At 38.9% G+C, this 16,013-nt stretch overlaps 1 protein-coding gene across 6 annotated transcripts in view; it reads left to right on the top strand.

The window, feature by feature from the left end:
• Positions 1-10,188, top strand: part of QSER1 (glutamine and serine rich 1) — a 96,094-nt gene extending 85,906 nt beyond the window's left edge. For 4 of the 6 annotated variants that reach the window (XM_005291519.5, XM_042857278.2, XM_065592258.1 and 1 more), the window contains 3 exons: positions 787-939; positions 3,802-3,897; positions 6,152-10,188. In XM_005291519.5, coding sequence (XP_005291576.2) covers positions 787-939; positions 3,802-3,897; positions 6,152-6,292 — 390 coding nt within the window. In that variant the 3' untranslated portion in view covers positions 6,293-10,188. The remainder of the gene's footprint in view (positions 1-786; positions 940-3,801; positions 3,898-6,151) is intronic. The other 2 variants (XM_042857274.2, XM_042857275.2) reach the window with 2 other exon arrangements.
• The last annotated feature ends 5,825 nt before the right edge of the window (positions 10,189-16,013 follow it).

The raw sequence follows: 16,013 nt of genomic DNA, 5'->3' as shown, positions 1-16,013 counted from the left end.
GTACCTATATTACAAAGCAGTAACTTTAATTACAATGCAAATTTATCCTCCTCTAATGGTGTACGCTGTTGTCTAAAACGGAAAAGTTTATTTTTGAAATATTCCTGACTATTGTTGGATAACAAATTTGTTAATGAGATTGGGTGTGTTTTCCTTTCTGAGCAGTGTAGAGAAAATAGTGAGTAGTCTGATAGCTAAAGTACAGGACTAACAATCCGAAGTCTGGGTTTTATTCTGGGCTCTTATAGACTGGCTGTGTGACACCGAGGTGCGTTGCTGTAAAACTTCTCTGTGACTCAATTTCCTCTTCTGTAAAATTAACATGATAATGCTTCCTTACTTCATAGGTGTATTGAGGCCTAATTATTGATATTTTTAAAGTGTTTACAGATTCTTGGATGGATGGAGCGATAGAATGCAAAGTAAAATATAGAATTGTAAGCAATCAAAATTGCCTGCTGGATTCCTTGCTAGTTTGTTTTTTTCATGAAGGAACACAAAGATGACAGCTGTGATATGTGAAAGGGCCTGATTCCCTTGAGACATTACTTTTAAAGCCAGTCAAAAAAAGTCTGTATGTGTTTTTATATTGCTATCTTATAGCTGATTCACTAAGTGAGGCTTTTAGACTTGTATGTAAAATATTTTATGATTGGTTGCTTTCAATATTTTAACTTCTCTGAAAATAATGGTCAGTTTTCCAGTGGTCTGATTGATTGAGAAGTTCTCTTTTGGTGGAATTTTTGCATAATTCAAAATCCTTTTTGCTTTTATGCTCTGTTTAAGAGTGCTTTGGAAAACTTTCCTGAACTGACAGTAATCACTCGCGATTCTAAAACAAAAAGTGGAGGAGCTGCTCTTTCTAAAATCAGAATGAATGGTAAAGCTTACAACAAGAAAACACTGAGGACTTCTAAATCAACCACTAAGTTAGCACACGTAAGTGTTTAGAAGATTCATCACTGCTGCCATCTTATTTCTAACATGATAGATGAAAAAAAAAATACCTTAAAGGATTGCATTTTGTTGGTAATTAGGTTTTTTGCAAATATATAAAAAAGATAAAATTGTAAACCTATTTAATAATTAAGTAATTTTGAAAATAATGATTTGTTTGAAATCTACAGCATATTAAATCACTTGTCTTGGTGGCCTGTTTCCTTTTATTATTAAACCATTATAGATACAGGGTTGCCGGGTGTCCAGTTTTCAACCAGAACAGCTGGTCAAAAAGGGACCCTGGCGGCTCCGGTCAGCACTGCTGATAGGGCCATTAAAGGTCCAGTTGGCATGGGGCTGACAAGCTCCCTACCCGGGTGCGGGTGGCTCCCAGCAAGCGGACAGCATGTCCCTCCAGCTCCTAGGCGTAGGGGCGTCCACAGGGGTTCCGCACACTGCCCCCGCCCCAAGCAATGGCTCCACAGCTTCCATTGGCTGCGGTTCCTAGCCAGTGGTGCCTGCGGGTGGGAGTAGTGTGGAGCCCCCAGGCCGCACCTCCACCTAGGAGTCGGAAGGACGTCACCGCTTCCCGGTAGTCGCCTGAGGTAAGCACCACCCGGAGCCTGCACCCCAACCCCTCTCCCACAGCCCTGCCCCAGCCCTGAGCCCACTCCTGCACTCTGAATCCCTCAGACCCAGCCTGGGCCCCCCTCCTGCACCCCAAATGCCTCACCCCAGAGCCACATCCCCAGCCGGAGCCCTCACACACCCTGAATCCCTTATTTCTGGTTCCACCCTGGAGCCCACAACCTCAGCCCAGAGCCTGTACTCCCTCCCACAGCCCAACCCCCTGCCTCAGCCTAAAGCCCAAACCACTCATCCCCAGCCTCACCCCAGAGCCAGCACCCCCAGCAGAACCATCACCTCCTCCTGCTCCCCAACCCTCTGCTCCAGCTCAGTGAAAATGAGCGAGTGAGTGAGGGTGGGGGAGAGCGAGTGACTCAGGGAGGGGGGATGAAGGGAGTGGGGGCGGGACCTAGGAGAAGGGGTGGGGCCTCAAAGCAGGGGGCAGGGCAAGGGTGTTCAGTTTTCTGCAATTAGAAACTTGGCAACTCTATATAGTTTATTCCAAATAGGTAAGCAAAATGCATGTATTAAAATAATAATCCACACAATAATTAAAATAATAAATTAATGGAGATATCCTATCTCCTAGAACTGGAAGGGACCTTGAAAGGTCATTGAGTCCAGCCCCCTGCCTTCACTAGCAGGACTAAGTACTGATTTTGCCCTAGATCCCTAAGTGGCCGCCTCACAACACTGGGTTTAGCAGGCCAATGCTCAAACCACTGAGCTATTCCTTCCCCCCCCCCCCCCCCTTGAATGGAATCATGTGTATATGTAAATAATGTATTTAGGGCCACATTGGGTACATCTACACAGGGATAAAAAACCCACAGTTGGCCCAGGTCAGCTGAAACAGGGCTCGGCTTTGGGCCTCAAAAGTTGGCTATGTAGATGTTCCGTGCTTGGGCTGGAGCCCAAGCTCTGGGAGCTTGCAATTTTTAGCCCCACAGCTTGAATCCCGCAAGCCCGAGTCAGCTGACCTGGGCCAGCTACAGCTGTGTCACTGATCTTTTATTCCTGTGTAGACATACCCATCATGGCCTGTCCTGTATGCCAAAGCAAGGAATCAAGGAGGTATAAGGCAATCTCTTACTCCCCTGTGCAATCTGCTCACATCCCAGGTAGGAGGAGGAAACAGTCTCCCTGGAGCTGCTGCTGCTGCTCCCCCTCTTGCACAGGCAGGAGGAGGGAATGGACTCAGCCTTAGGTGGTGGCCCTTCCATCTCTATAGTGTAACAGGCAGCACAGCTGTGCTAGCCGGCAAATGTTAGACCAGGTCTAGGTCTGGTTCAGGGTACATTGCCCCCTTTCCCCCACATCCCTCTCCCACCAGAGCCAGGGGGGAATATGGGGCAGCTTCTGGCAGAGCACAACAACATGTTGCCCTTACATGCGGCTTGTGGCAGTTTAGCCTTTAATATTAACGTTTAATTACATTTTCTACTGTAAACTGTACAACAGCTGCTAGACAGTACATGGAAAAATTAATGTTTCCATTGGAGAAACTTTAATTTGATCATAAGGCACATCATAGGCCAGGCATATAAATAAATTAATTCTTTGTTGTAGCTTCTCATTTATCTCTAGTGACAGAAGTTGTTTCATATCTTATTGTTAAAAAAAAATATTGAAAAGAAATAGAGAAATACATATAACTCCTATTTGTGGCTTTTTCAGGACAATCTTAACTAGATTTTACAGGATACTGGAAGACATACCTAAAGCAAGTTTAGCTAACATCAGTAGATGCAGGAGATGCCACCAACCAGTGAATATATTCCACATATTTTTGAAATTTTTGGAAAGAAAAAACTATCGCAGCAATATATGCAAGCTCTTTCCACAGTTCCTAAGACAAAGATTTGCTCTTCTCCAAAAATCTATACAGAATTTGATAGATTAAGTGAACGCCAAGAAATAGCTACATCTTTTGCTATTTTTAGAGATGTCAGTAATACTTGAAAAATGGCAAGCTAACACACCTTCCATATGTTCAGAGTGGTTGAAAGAACTATTAAACCCAGCTTTAAAGAAGACATTAAATTTACATGAGAAACAAAGTGGGTAAAGGTATACTGATTTTGATGTCACATATCTCTTGATGCAGTTTCAGACATGATGATAGTCACCTTTTATTTCTGAATTGCTAAAATGGACATGATCCATTTGGTAATAAGAAGCCTATCTTGGAACAAATATCATTAATTTGCCTAAAAATAACTCTTTTCTCTGCAGGAGTTTACTGTAGATCCAGAAAAAATACAGTTGTACACTTTGTATCACTCACTCCATCATTACAAATACCACATATATCTGACATGTAAAGAGGAGGTGAGTATTTGTTCTGCTTCTTATATGTGGCATTATTTTTAGATTAATTAAGAAGTAGTGCAGAAAGTTAAATTATCTGTATATAACAGCATTATCAAAACATCAGTATGAGGCAGCTAAATGTGTTTCTGATTTTTAACCCAACCAAAGTAATGATTCTATTGGAACTGTTAGAAACTTTTTCCAGCCAATACAAGGTAATCAACAGCTGACATTTGAGCCTGTGTTGTCATTAGCATATAACTTGATTAAAATGTTCTCTTTTGTATTTTAGTAATTGAAATTAAACTGTACATTTGGGACAGTAACTCTTCCTAGGACAACTGGATTTTCTATATAACTTTTTTAGTAGACTATTAACTTTAATAGAAGAAACATTTAAAAACACCAATTTTTAAAAAATATTCTGTTCTTCTCCCAGTTCTTCAGTCCTTCTGACTAAACAGTCACAGTCCCAACAGACTCCAAATTTCTCTCTCTCTGTCTTGCCAACATACACACTTTGCATCCTCATATACACACATTCTGATAACATTTTGGACGTAAGGCTTTTTTTTTTTAATTAAACACATATGCTTATTAACTTAATTGAGTTTCATCAAGATTAACTGACAAAACTGCTCAGACCAGCAGCTGTTTCTGTTTTATGACATGTCTCACCACCTGTGCTTTGCACAAATCCTTGGTGAGGCATGCTAGGTAGCCAGAGGCATGAGGATTGTGCTCTGTGGATGAGAGGCACCTTCAGAGACCCATGAGGTTTGAGTAGGGATGCTGGAGGATAGACTGAATGGGACTTTGGGAGACACAGGGTGTTTTAGCAGACGTGGGGGATCTGGAGGGAAGAGACTTTGAGGCGGGGGAAGGAGAGCCTGAGATTGGGGTGTTTGTGGCTGTGCAGAGAGTCAGGGATAAGAGGTAGCCCATTGCCTCTGCATAAGGCATTGGCATATCAAGGTTTCCCTATGATATTTCTTCCTCGGTGAACAGAGGCCACAACTACCAATAGAGCCCTTTGGTGCCAGTGCCTGGATGCAAATGCACTAAGTTGCTTACACACATGCATACACTCTCTCACACACTCAGGCCATGTACAACCTTGGTTCCACCTCCAAACACACTAATAAATCACCACTCAGTTCTGCAAGCCCACTATTCACAGCACAGTGGGGACCTCTGAGAGTAGCAGAAATACGATGAGAGTTAGGCTATCTTGTAACAAGGTAAAAGGGAGAGAGGGAGGGAAAAAGCATAGTGTGAAGGGAGCATGGAAGGAAGTCGGGTTTGCCCTAGATTGGGTCTGCAGCAAGAGAAGTGGAGTTCAATTCTGATGGTTCATGAAACCCTGGACAATAAGGTTGCAAGAGTTGGTGAGGACTTAACTATTGATATCCTGCCTCTTTTATAGATGTGTTGTTAATATGTACACTAGAGCATTTTTAACTGTTTTTTAACAAAAAAATTTGGGGGGAATATGTAATAGTTTAAACTTAATATAAAAAAATCGTATTTGTGTATTCATAATAATTCATTTGCTTTTAAGTTCATTCTTCCTAATTTTGCTAAAGAAGGCACAACTGTTTTTTATTTTTATATTTCCTCATGATGTGTTTATGGTTTTTGAATAATATACTTTATTGCTTGAACTTTCTTTCAGACTAAGATCTTTAATTATTTGTATACTTCCTCTTTAAGTATCCTAAAGCCAATTTTGAAAATCAGTTGACAAGTTCTGTCTTTATCCCTGCTGGCATTGCATTGTTACAGTTCTATTGTAAACTATAGACCAGTTATCAAACTCTAGCAAATAAGACAGTATTGCCTTTTAATTGTGCATGGTTTTTAAATATATTTTTAAAATATCTTAGCATTTATTTATATTATTGGATCTTATATTTTAAGAGTGTTAAGTCGACATGGCATTGTTCACATGTATGGCATTTCTTATGACCATTCCTACACATTTCTTAAGATACCAGGAGTTGAAGGTGTTTAGCACATTGGAAAATCAGACCCTAGATTGGTATTTTTTTAACTATATCACTTCAGTAATGAATAATAGACCTGGACTTTAGCTAGCCGTGTCTGCAGAAAAGATGGCTCTGGACAAATAAAGCTTGGCTACAAATTTCTACCACTTTGCAGACATTAGCATATGGATCAAGGAAGTTTTTAAGAGCTGCATGCTACATTTTAAATGAGTAACAGAGGCAGGCTAATATGTTTTTTTTCTCTCTTTCTCTCTTTTAAATAGATTTCTTCTGTTCAGAAAAAGAGTGCAGATCTAGGACAGGAGGAGATTGTTCAGCTGTGCATGAAAAATATAAAATGGGTGGAGGATCTTTTTGAAAAGTTTGGTGAACTTTTGAATCATGTACAGCAGAAGTGTTCATAACAAACTTTCTTCAGAATCTCACATTTTTCTACAGCACTAACCTGATGGAAAAGAAAGCTCAGAGAACGGCTCTGATTCTCTTACAATACCAGACTACGTTCTTATTCATAGGCATTTTATTTCTCTTATGGAACTTTGTACTTTGGCTCCTGCTAAGGAAAAGTGATGCTGCCAAGGAAATGAGTCTTCTAGAGATGGAAGTAAACATAAACATCACCACATTTTAACCTGAATAATGATTTTTCTATTTTGTAAACTATTGGGTAACTTAGTTTTATTTTCAGAAATGTTTTTGACAAATGATAAAGCATGCACTAAGTATAATTTTTTCTTTATTGCTACAGAAATAACACTTAAAATACTATGGCTTTCTCTGACTCTGGTGAACACCAAAAAGAGTCAGGGCTGGGATAAACTAATATTTGCATTTCTGTCTGGCCATGAAATTTAGAGTATTATGCATTTTGTAAACAGAGCTGGTGTGACATCAAATTCTGTATACAAATATTGCCATCATAAAATCCAGAAATGTAATTATGCTTTATGAACTCCTTTTACTATTATCATGTTCAGGAGACTGAACATGGAGTTGGTGCAATCCGATGACTGCTTTTTGTGTCAAATTATATTGTAATGAAAGACAATGACCTTAACTATTTTCCCTGTTTTGAAGAAAAATATTTTCCTTTATACTGTGTTTTTTGTTTTTTTCTTTTGGAAAAAAAATTCAATTGTACATTTTATCTCACTAATAGTTGTATTTTTCACAGAGAAAATATTGTGGTTAAAGTTGTTTCATGTATCTTTGTAATACACTTTACATTGTTTTCAGTAAATCTTATTCATTTATATGTTGATTTCATATTGTAAACTATATATCTTGAGGTAGCCCTTTTTGTTTATACAGGTTTTCTTCAGTGTTAACCAGAATAATGCATAATAGACTAGTTTTGCTTTAAGTGTAGTTGTGTTAGACACTGCAGTTATTTTCTCATACGTGAAAATAAATTTCTTACTAAACTGGCCCCTGATTAACTGAGAGTTTAAATGAAAAGCTACTATACTTTATCTTCTGGTCAACAAAGATTTATGATTGTGAATAGACTATATGCAGTGTTAAACACAGCTTACATAGTTGTTTTTAGAACTGGCAGTGGCAGAGCTATTCTCTTTTTGGTGCCTTTTAGATCTTCAGACATACTTTTGTAGCATCCCTCTCATCCAGTTTCTTAACAGTTAATAGTGCCACTAGTCCCACTCAGACAACGAATGTAATAGGCTCAAAACAGTAGAACATTGTCTTTAAGTTTGCCAACAGAATGCCTTACTTTCAGTCATTCAAACTGTATACATGCTGGGGCCCAAAAGAAAGAGACGTCATTCTTTCATCAGATAACAGTTTTTGGGTTTTGTTTTGTTTTTTTAATTCTTTTATCCTTTAACTGCCACTTAGTGCCTTAATTTCAACCAGGAAAGCAGGGTGCACCATTGATTGGCCAAATAGGACATGCTTGTATACAATGTGGTTTGTTTTCTGTTTTGATCCTATTTAGCTGCTAATATATTCATTAGACCTTAGAATTGTAAAGAATATAATGAAGAGATGTGAAAATGAAATGATACCATCTTGAGTAATCACATTTTGATTTTCGAAACCCTAATTTATGTCATTTTAACTGATAGAGTTAGATCCTTGTTAAGTTGGATGTTTGCCATGTTTCCAAGGGTTTTCACCTTGTTAAAAGCAATAATTCTCCTTTAAAGTTTGTACGCACATTACTATGAACAGACTGACTGAACAATGGAAGTTAGTAAATGTCCCTTGTTTACTTTAAAGCTTCTTCATACTGTACCTGCTTTAAAAAGGCAGTTTATTACCATGATAGGAGGTGCGTTGTGTTACTGCTATGCGTACCATAATCAAGGGGAGCAGTATGGATTTTGACTTAGGAAGTGTAGAATGTTAAGAAGCATCATGCAGGTAATTTGCTCTTTCAGTGAAAAGGAGGGAGTTGAGGTGTGACGGGGTAGGAGATCTGCTATATTTCTCTCATGCAGTACTGAATCTGGAATGAACTGCTTCAACAACCCCCACCCCCCGGTTTTGTAATTAAACTAATGAGGTGGTACCAATTAGCAATGTTACAAACATTAATAGTATTCATTTAAAATCTGTTAATTTAAATATGAACACTAAAGTATATAGACATTTATCTAGAGTATACATTAATCTATCATTTAAAAATAAAAGCATGATGACATAGATTGAGCGAACAATATGGTTGGCTCTTTGGTTATACAGCAAAGTACTAGTCAGAACTTGTTAGCCACAGGTGCCTTCCTAATACACCCATGAAAAAAACAAATGGAAGAAGTTTTTACATTTTTAATTTTATATGTTTCTACTTTATGCTTCCAGTAGGAGCCTGAATGGAAGTTTTAAGAAACCAGTCATTTCGCCCCAAGCCCCAGACTAAGCCTTCAGACTATTGGAAACTAAGCAGTGGCTTATGGAGAAGCTGGTCTTTTCATAAAAGCAGGTACATTGAAAAGAAAAAGGGATGGCCAGTCATTCGCAGTGCTCTGCACTGCCATGGAGGGAGACCTGGCTTCAATTCCAGCTCTGTTTCATTCCCAAGGCCAGTAGACAGAGCACTCTGCCTATAGAAGATAGGAAGCACCCTGCATTGCTCAAAAGTGACCACTCCAGACTATTAAAGAGCAATATAAAGGAACTCCATGTCATCCTGCCCTTGGCTAGAAAGATGGTGGTTGGGTTACTTAGGACATCAAACTAGGATGACTTAAAAATATGGGAATCTTAGGAAAGTGAAGGACCATTCAGGCAGAATAAAACTTAGTCAATGGAAAGTTAGAAGTAAGGTCAATGTACAAATTACTTTTTTTGCACAAATATTTTGGTTTGTTTTGTTGTGTTGCAGTTTCAGATATCTGGTGGGTAAGAGTGAATTCTGTACCCACACCCCAATGTCCTTTCCTCCTTGATCCTGCAGTAGGGTCCAAGTCCTTTAACCTTTGTTGCCAATGAAAATTCAAGCATTTACTTGACTGCAGGAACAAATTGGAAGAGAAGATGCACTAGGAAAGAACAAACCCCAGTATAGACATTTCATTAGCAAGTAGAGAAACAAATTAAATCAAATCCATGGTAAATTATTCAGGTTTTAATTGTTCCCATTCCACCCCCAACCAGTATGGCATCCCCTTCTCTCTTGTTTTTGTTTTAATTAAAGCATAGTATTTCAGTAAAGGCAGGGTGCTCTCCAAGCTGCTAATTCCAAAGTTTTGCTAGTAAAAATCAGTGAAACCACTGGGTTGAAAAATTGTCTCTGAAAACCTCTAATGGCTTTAGGGCCTCTAGAGTCTTATCACCTGTGTCATATTTAATATATTGTTTAAATGATATACTTTTAGAAAAGGAAAATCTTCCAGTCTGTCTTCCAGTAAATGCTTTCTGTAGGGAAAATATATTTTAAATATTAAATATTTAAAGCAAATTTAAAACAAAAATATCTAAAAATATCATCCCAAGATGTCAGTGTGCAATCACTTCTGATTTTTGTTGGTAGCACTTGACACTTGGTTTCACACAGTATCACACACCTGTGCATTATTATACAATGCACACCTTAACATATGTTATTGTTTAAGTTAATGTTAACATATCATTGTTAACAAATGCATGTTTCTATATATCTCCTCTACATATAGCAAAAATTAGGTTAGGACTAAAACACCTTATGCATTTTTAGTCCAGATTTTTCAGGTGGTCCATAATACAATGTATGGAAATGTGAATAAGGACACAATTTTGTACCATTCATTTGATGTTATTAACTAAATCCATTAAAATGAAAACACTTTTTAAACAAAAAGTCATAATGTTCAGTGATTTATTATTAAAACATAAACACTTGAAAAGCTAGACTGCCAAGAAAATTGGCATGTTTGAGGCATAATGCTTTCTGATCTCTCACTTAATATGAAGAAGTCTCTATAACTGATCTAGGATGTTTCATCGTACTCTTTTAGTTCAGACACATGCTATCATGTTTAATTCTGTAATTTTGTTTAACTTGTGTCTGGTTTCCAAATGTTTTAAATCTACTTCCACTGTAGAACTACCAGCAAGGCAGTCCCAGAACAGATGTAAAATAAGGAGATAAAAGATTTTGGACATTGGTAAAATGGGGAGAATATATCCTCTTTGTACAGAGTGGATAACTGTATAAAGTTTTACAATACGTCATGCCTACAGAAAGATATTGCTAGGGATGTGCTTGTCTAGTTATGGTAAAACATCATGTTTTAAACCCAAATCATCTCCCATGCATATTATTTCCATACAGGGGACTGGAAGGCCCACAAGTTTTGAGTCTTTGGTCAGGAACATGGTCTGCCCTTCTCCCAACTCCCTGTGAGCAGAAATGGGTGGCTCTTGAGAGATCTACTGGAGGCCTGGGACATCTTTGTGAAGGCCATATGCATCTGCACTGCTTCCCAACCCCTCTGCAGCACAAGTACTGCAAGACCCACGCTTCCATGGAGGCCTCAACAGCTGTTGTCCTCCAAACCCCCTTGGGGAGCCAGTGGGTGAGGAGGGCTTCATGTTGCAAAGGAGGGATGCAAATATTTTAATTCTGCATTCAAATATAATGAAGCTATATTTTACAAAGGAACGTTTAAGAAAGAAGGTGTACCGAGCCAAATGTGTACAACCCTCTTAAGGGAAAAGAACAACAGGGTTGCAGCTCTCACTATCAATAGTTGTGAAGAATAGGTGAATAATTCAAGCTTTCAAATAACTTATTTTCCACTGGGAATTCCCCCTCACTTGGGTATCATAGCAGATCTTTTATTCCTTTCCGGAGAACAAAAGAGCAGAACAAAATTTCTTAAGGCTTCCTATATAGTTTGATTTCTTGGAACAGCAAAATGGTGAATACAGAGAGCAAGCAACTAAGGCCTGGTCTACACTTGGGGGCGGGCGGGGGGGATCGATCTAAGATATGCAACTTCAGCTACGAGAATAGCGTAGCTGAAGTTGACGTATTTTAGATAGACTTAGAATCACTTACTTCGCATCCTCACGGCGCAGAATCTACGGCCGCCGCTCCTCCGTCGACTCCGCTTCCGCCTCTCGCCGTGGTGGAGTTCCGGAGTCGATGGCAGAACGATCAGGGATCAATTTATTGCGTCTACACTAGACGCAATAAATAGATCCCCGATAGATCGATCACTACCCACCAATCCGGCGGGTAGTGTAGACGTACCCTAAGAGAGAAGAAAAATAAAAGGTGAGTCAGGAAGAACAACAAACACAGACTTCTCATAGCCAGCAAAAATCTTAAGGAAAAATCTAAACCATAAAACTTTTTAAAAAACAACAAATGATGAGAAGCAGGATTTTTTTATTTTATTTTTTAATATGGATGTTAGGATGTATTGGATCATTACTTTGAATGATGAGGGTGCTTTTCATACTTGTCAACTGAAGATTTATTGGTTTTGAAGTGTGAGTTGCAAAAATTACAGGAGAATGCAATGTAAATGGATCAGTCTAAGAAAATACAGAATTTAAAAAACAAATTTGTAATAAATTTCAATACATTTGAAAAATACAAAAATTAACTCTTGCATATCAGTCTCATTTTAGAGATTAGTGTGAAATGGAGATTGTATCAATATTCCCCGATCTTCTCCTAGGGTAAGTGTTTGTACTAATTTAATTAGGTATATCAGCAATTTATGATCATAAGGTAGCGTTGACTTACCTGCATGATCTGGTAGTTAATGGACATTCACAATTAAGGACCTTCTCCTCTTTCCCTCCACCCCCCGATTTTATTCCCTCAGTGTTCCGCGAGAGTGCAATGAGCTTCAGGATAACATGGAAGAATATTTATTAGATTTACCTTTGTTTGATGTGTTTTGATTTTTTGGATTTCTCTTTTCAATCCTGAAAATAACTTGGTTGCCAACATTTCTTCAGAGAGAAGCAAAGGTTTTTCAGTGCTACCCATTGTAGGTAGTTTAAATATGTATATATCATGTTATGTGCTAGAGATTCTGGTCCCTGCTCTGGCTGCCTTGTGGTGTTCCAGGGAGTGCAAAGCCATCAGAAAGCCTGCTTGTCTATTTACCTGGGAATTCCCCTTGCATAAATTGAATCCCTGTCTGTGCATTTTCTACATGGGCGGTGCGCTCTGGCTTACATCTATACTACTGCAAGCACTAGAGTAAGATCATTAAAGGCCTTCTGGCTAAGTCTAAAGGCCTGCTTTCCAATCTTTTCCTCAGCCTTTCTCTCACTTGCAATATACTTGATCACATACTGAATGGTCTCTCCTCCTTTTGACTTCCAGGTATCCATATTCTCCTGGTTTTGCTCTTCACTGATCACTTCTTTACTATCTATCTCTCATCCTTAAAGTCCAACCGCATGCCCAAGCTCAGCTTGCCAAAAACAGGATTTCTCCTTTTCCCACTAAACTCTTCCCTGTTCCTGTCCTTTCCAGGCCTTCAGCTCACGATGACTGTGTCAATCAACTGCTCTACTCTTAATCTCTTACATCTAGGTTTCACTAAATCCCGTCAGTTCTTCTTATTATATATCTCCAAAATCTATCCCTTTCTGTTTCGCCACCTCTTCCCATTCCTTTGTCCATGCCTTCTTCATCTGTTGCCTTATGATTGATAGGAGTAAATATTTGGGGTCGTCCCATATTGCTGGGCTTTGTACAGTCATAGATAAGAGGGAATTCCTGTTCCAGAGGCTTATAGTCTAAAAATCTTGATTCCAGCCTCCCTATCTTTCACCTCACTTCCCCCTCCCCAAGTCTAGTTACTGCGTTACTGTGAATTCCTCTTCCTCTCCTGCTTATATAACCATATCATTACTTTCTAGAGTCTCTCCCCTTTCCTTCTTCCCATCTTCTTGTGCATCCAAGACAAACTTGACCTCACCTTTTCCAGGAAGTTTCTGTAAAACAAGCTCACCTTTTGCACATTTAGACTTTGACCAGCCCAGAAATCAGTGGGGCTCAACATGGATGTCTTAAAATTTCTCAGACTGGTATCTCCTTAGTTAATTAAAAAAAAAAAATCTGTCCTTTCTAATAATTTCTGTGGACATTTAGATTTTTATCAGTTCAGCATTTACATTTCACCCCAGATTTCTACTTAAAGGGACAGTAAAAACTCACTACATCAGGGGAATGTGTTATAACATAATTTGATTTTTATCTGTGTAGCAAGGACTAAATAGTGTTGTTGTTATCCCATGTTACAGAACCATTCTACTGCCCTGTGAAAACTAGGACTATGATACAATTAAGGCAATTTAATTCACAGATGCCCAAGTCATTTTATAAATAATGTTTTAACAATGTACCCAAGTCCATTATGGATGTGAGTATATCTGGCAAACCATGCATTGAAATTGCTATTTTAAAAATTACATTCAGTTAAATGCACATTTCTTAGAATTAGCAGTCCTATAGGAATGTGTGAATACTGCTGGTAATGTTAGATTTCAAATCCATAGATTTGGCAAATTTCCAGCTATTCATGCAATTAAAATCTCCACCATAACATAGTGAAATTAACTGCAAAAAATAAAAACTGGTTTTGTTTTTTAAATAAAAATTCTTGGGGCAGATTCTCTGCTGCTGTTAATTGTCATAGCTCCACTGAGGTGTCAACAGAATAAATTGTATTTTCCAAAGCAAAGTGCTTGTTGGGGTTGCATGAGTATAAACGAGGGCAGAATTTGGCCATTTCTCTTTCTTTAGTGCTATCAAAGTACAAGTATTATGTTTATTAATATTATCTGCCTTTACTCTCATCCAGGCAACAATGAACCCCTTTAATATTAAATTTAATGCCTTACTAGAAAAGAGCTCTTTGTTTTTTGCACCACAAGTTGCCATTGTTCTATACAAAGCATTCCCACTGAAGTCAATGAGAGTTCCGCATGTGTAACGTTGGCAGGCTAAATGAAGAGTCTGGTTTGTTAGTTCATAGCTTAATGGTCTAAGCACCGGGTTTGAAATATCCAGACTCCCTGAAACCATGTGATCATATCCAAGCAGACTAGACTCAGCTCTTCAGCTTTGGAAGCTGAATATGTGTACTAGACCCAGTCCAGTGCCCATTGTAGTCAGTGGGGATCTTTCAATTGTTTTCAGTGGGTGCAAGGTTAGCCTCATTGTATGCAGGTTTTTGGGTGAGACTTTACAAATGGAGACCCAGATTGCTCTGCATGAACATTAAAGATCCCATGGCACTTTTTCATGAGACAAAATATGCCTGTTTGTGCTCGACCAACATTTCTCCTCCTTTGCGTTCTCTATACCACTTGGTTGCAACCCTCCACCCCGGGAATGGCTGCACTTCAGAGATGCTGCAGTTATTTAGGCCCCAATCCTGCAAACTGATCTGCCCATTTAAACCTTAACACTCAGTTCAAAAGTCAGTGGGGCTCTGCAGGGATGCAAAGGTCTGTCTGTATGGATCCAATTGCAGGATTGGGACCATGCTTTGTAAAGTATGTTGAGAGCTTCCATGATGAAAGGTGGTGTATAAATGTAAATTTAGTTTTCATTAAGTTTTATTTTGACTTATAATTTGAGTGGCTCTCTGCAGCTCTAGGCACCTTCAGAAATTGCAGAGTACACCAAATTCTGGGGCAGGATTTCCCCTTCCAGTGGTGGCTGCCTACCATTATAAGGTAACAAACATGTTCATGTGGTAGAAATAAAAAATACTGACCCTATCCTCCATGTAATATATTATTATAGAATGAGAATTTGCCTGGTGTGTTTTATGTATTTAATCAATTTTTCTTGTTTTCTGAACCTGGTAACTGATCAGTGCTTTAATTTTTTTGTGTTCTATTTGTTGATTTAATGACACTTTTGCCCAAGCTGGGCAAAGCTTGTGGAGAGAATACAAAGACTGCTTTCAGAGAACAGTGTACCATATGGATAGTTCTAGAAGGCTTTTCCTGTGTAATCAGTGAAGGGATGGGGACGTTTCATGTGGTGACAATGCAGTGCCCACCAAGGGCTTTACAGTTGTCATTATCCTGCTCATAGGACACTTGAAATTTCACTGTAACAGCAGGCATAAACCCCAGTCCTTTTGCTCCAAAAACATAGGTTCCTGTCAGCAGTATAGCGCCTGTGAGACACAGGTCTGATTCTACCCAGTACAGAGCAGTAGTCCACATACATACTCCATAGTTCTCTGCAATACCATGTAGAGAGGGCTGGTTCTGAGCTGGGAGACTTGCAAAATCCCTGCAGGATATACAGTAATTGAGAACATGCTTTTAGACAACTCACATGTCACTATTTCACATTCTACCTGACACGATAGGTGAGTCTTCACAAAACAGTTAGCTTGAGTTATAACTCAGGTGTTACCCCCTAACTTGACTCCAGTCCACACACAAAAATCTCTAGATTGAGTTAAGTGGTGCTTTAAACTCAAGATATCTGGCCCATAGTTGCAGGGGGAGAAGAGCAGGGACTGAGGCTGTTGATGCTCAAGCTAGCAATTTAGTGGAGATACAGCAACTCTTTGTTGCTGATAAATTTTTGTAACTATCCAGTCACTCTTTTACTGCCATGTTGTTTTGAAGTGTGGTTGCGCTCTCTCAAGCTAGAGTGCAGTATGAGGAAGTTATCTACCTTAT

The sequence above is a fragment of the Chrysemys picta genome, chromosome 4 (assembly GCF_011386835.1).
Source record: "Chrysemys picta bellii isolate R12L10 chromosome 4, ASM1138683v2, whole genome shotgun sequence".
In the NCBI taxonomy this organism is placed as follows: Eukaryota; Metazoa; Chordata; order Testudines; family Emydidae; genus Chrysemys; species Chrysemys picta.
The sequence above is the reverse complement of the archived record's forward strand: the minus strand, read 5'-3'. Positions and strand labels throughout refer to the sequence as shown.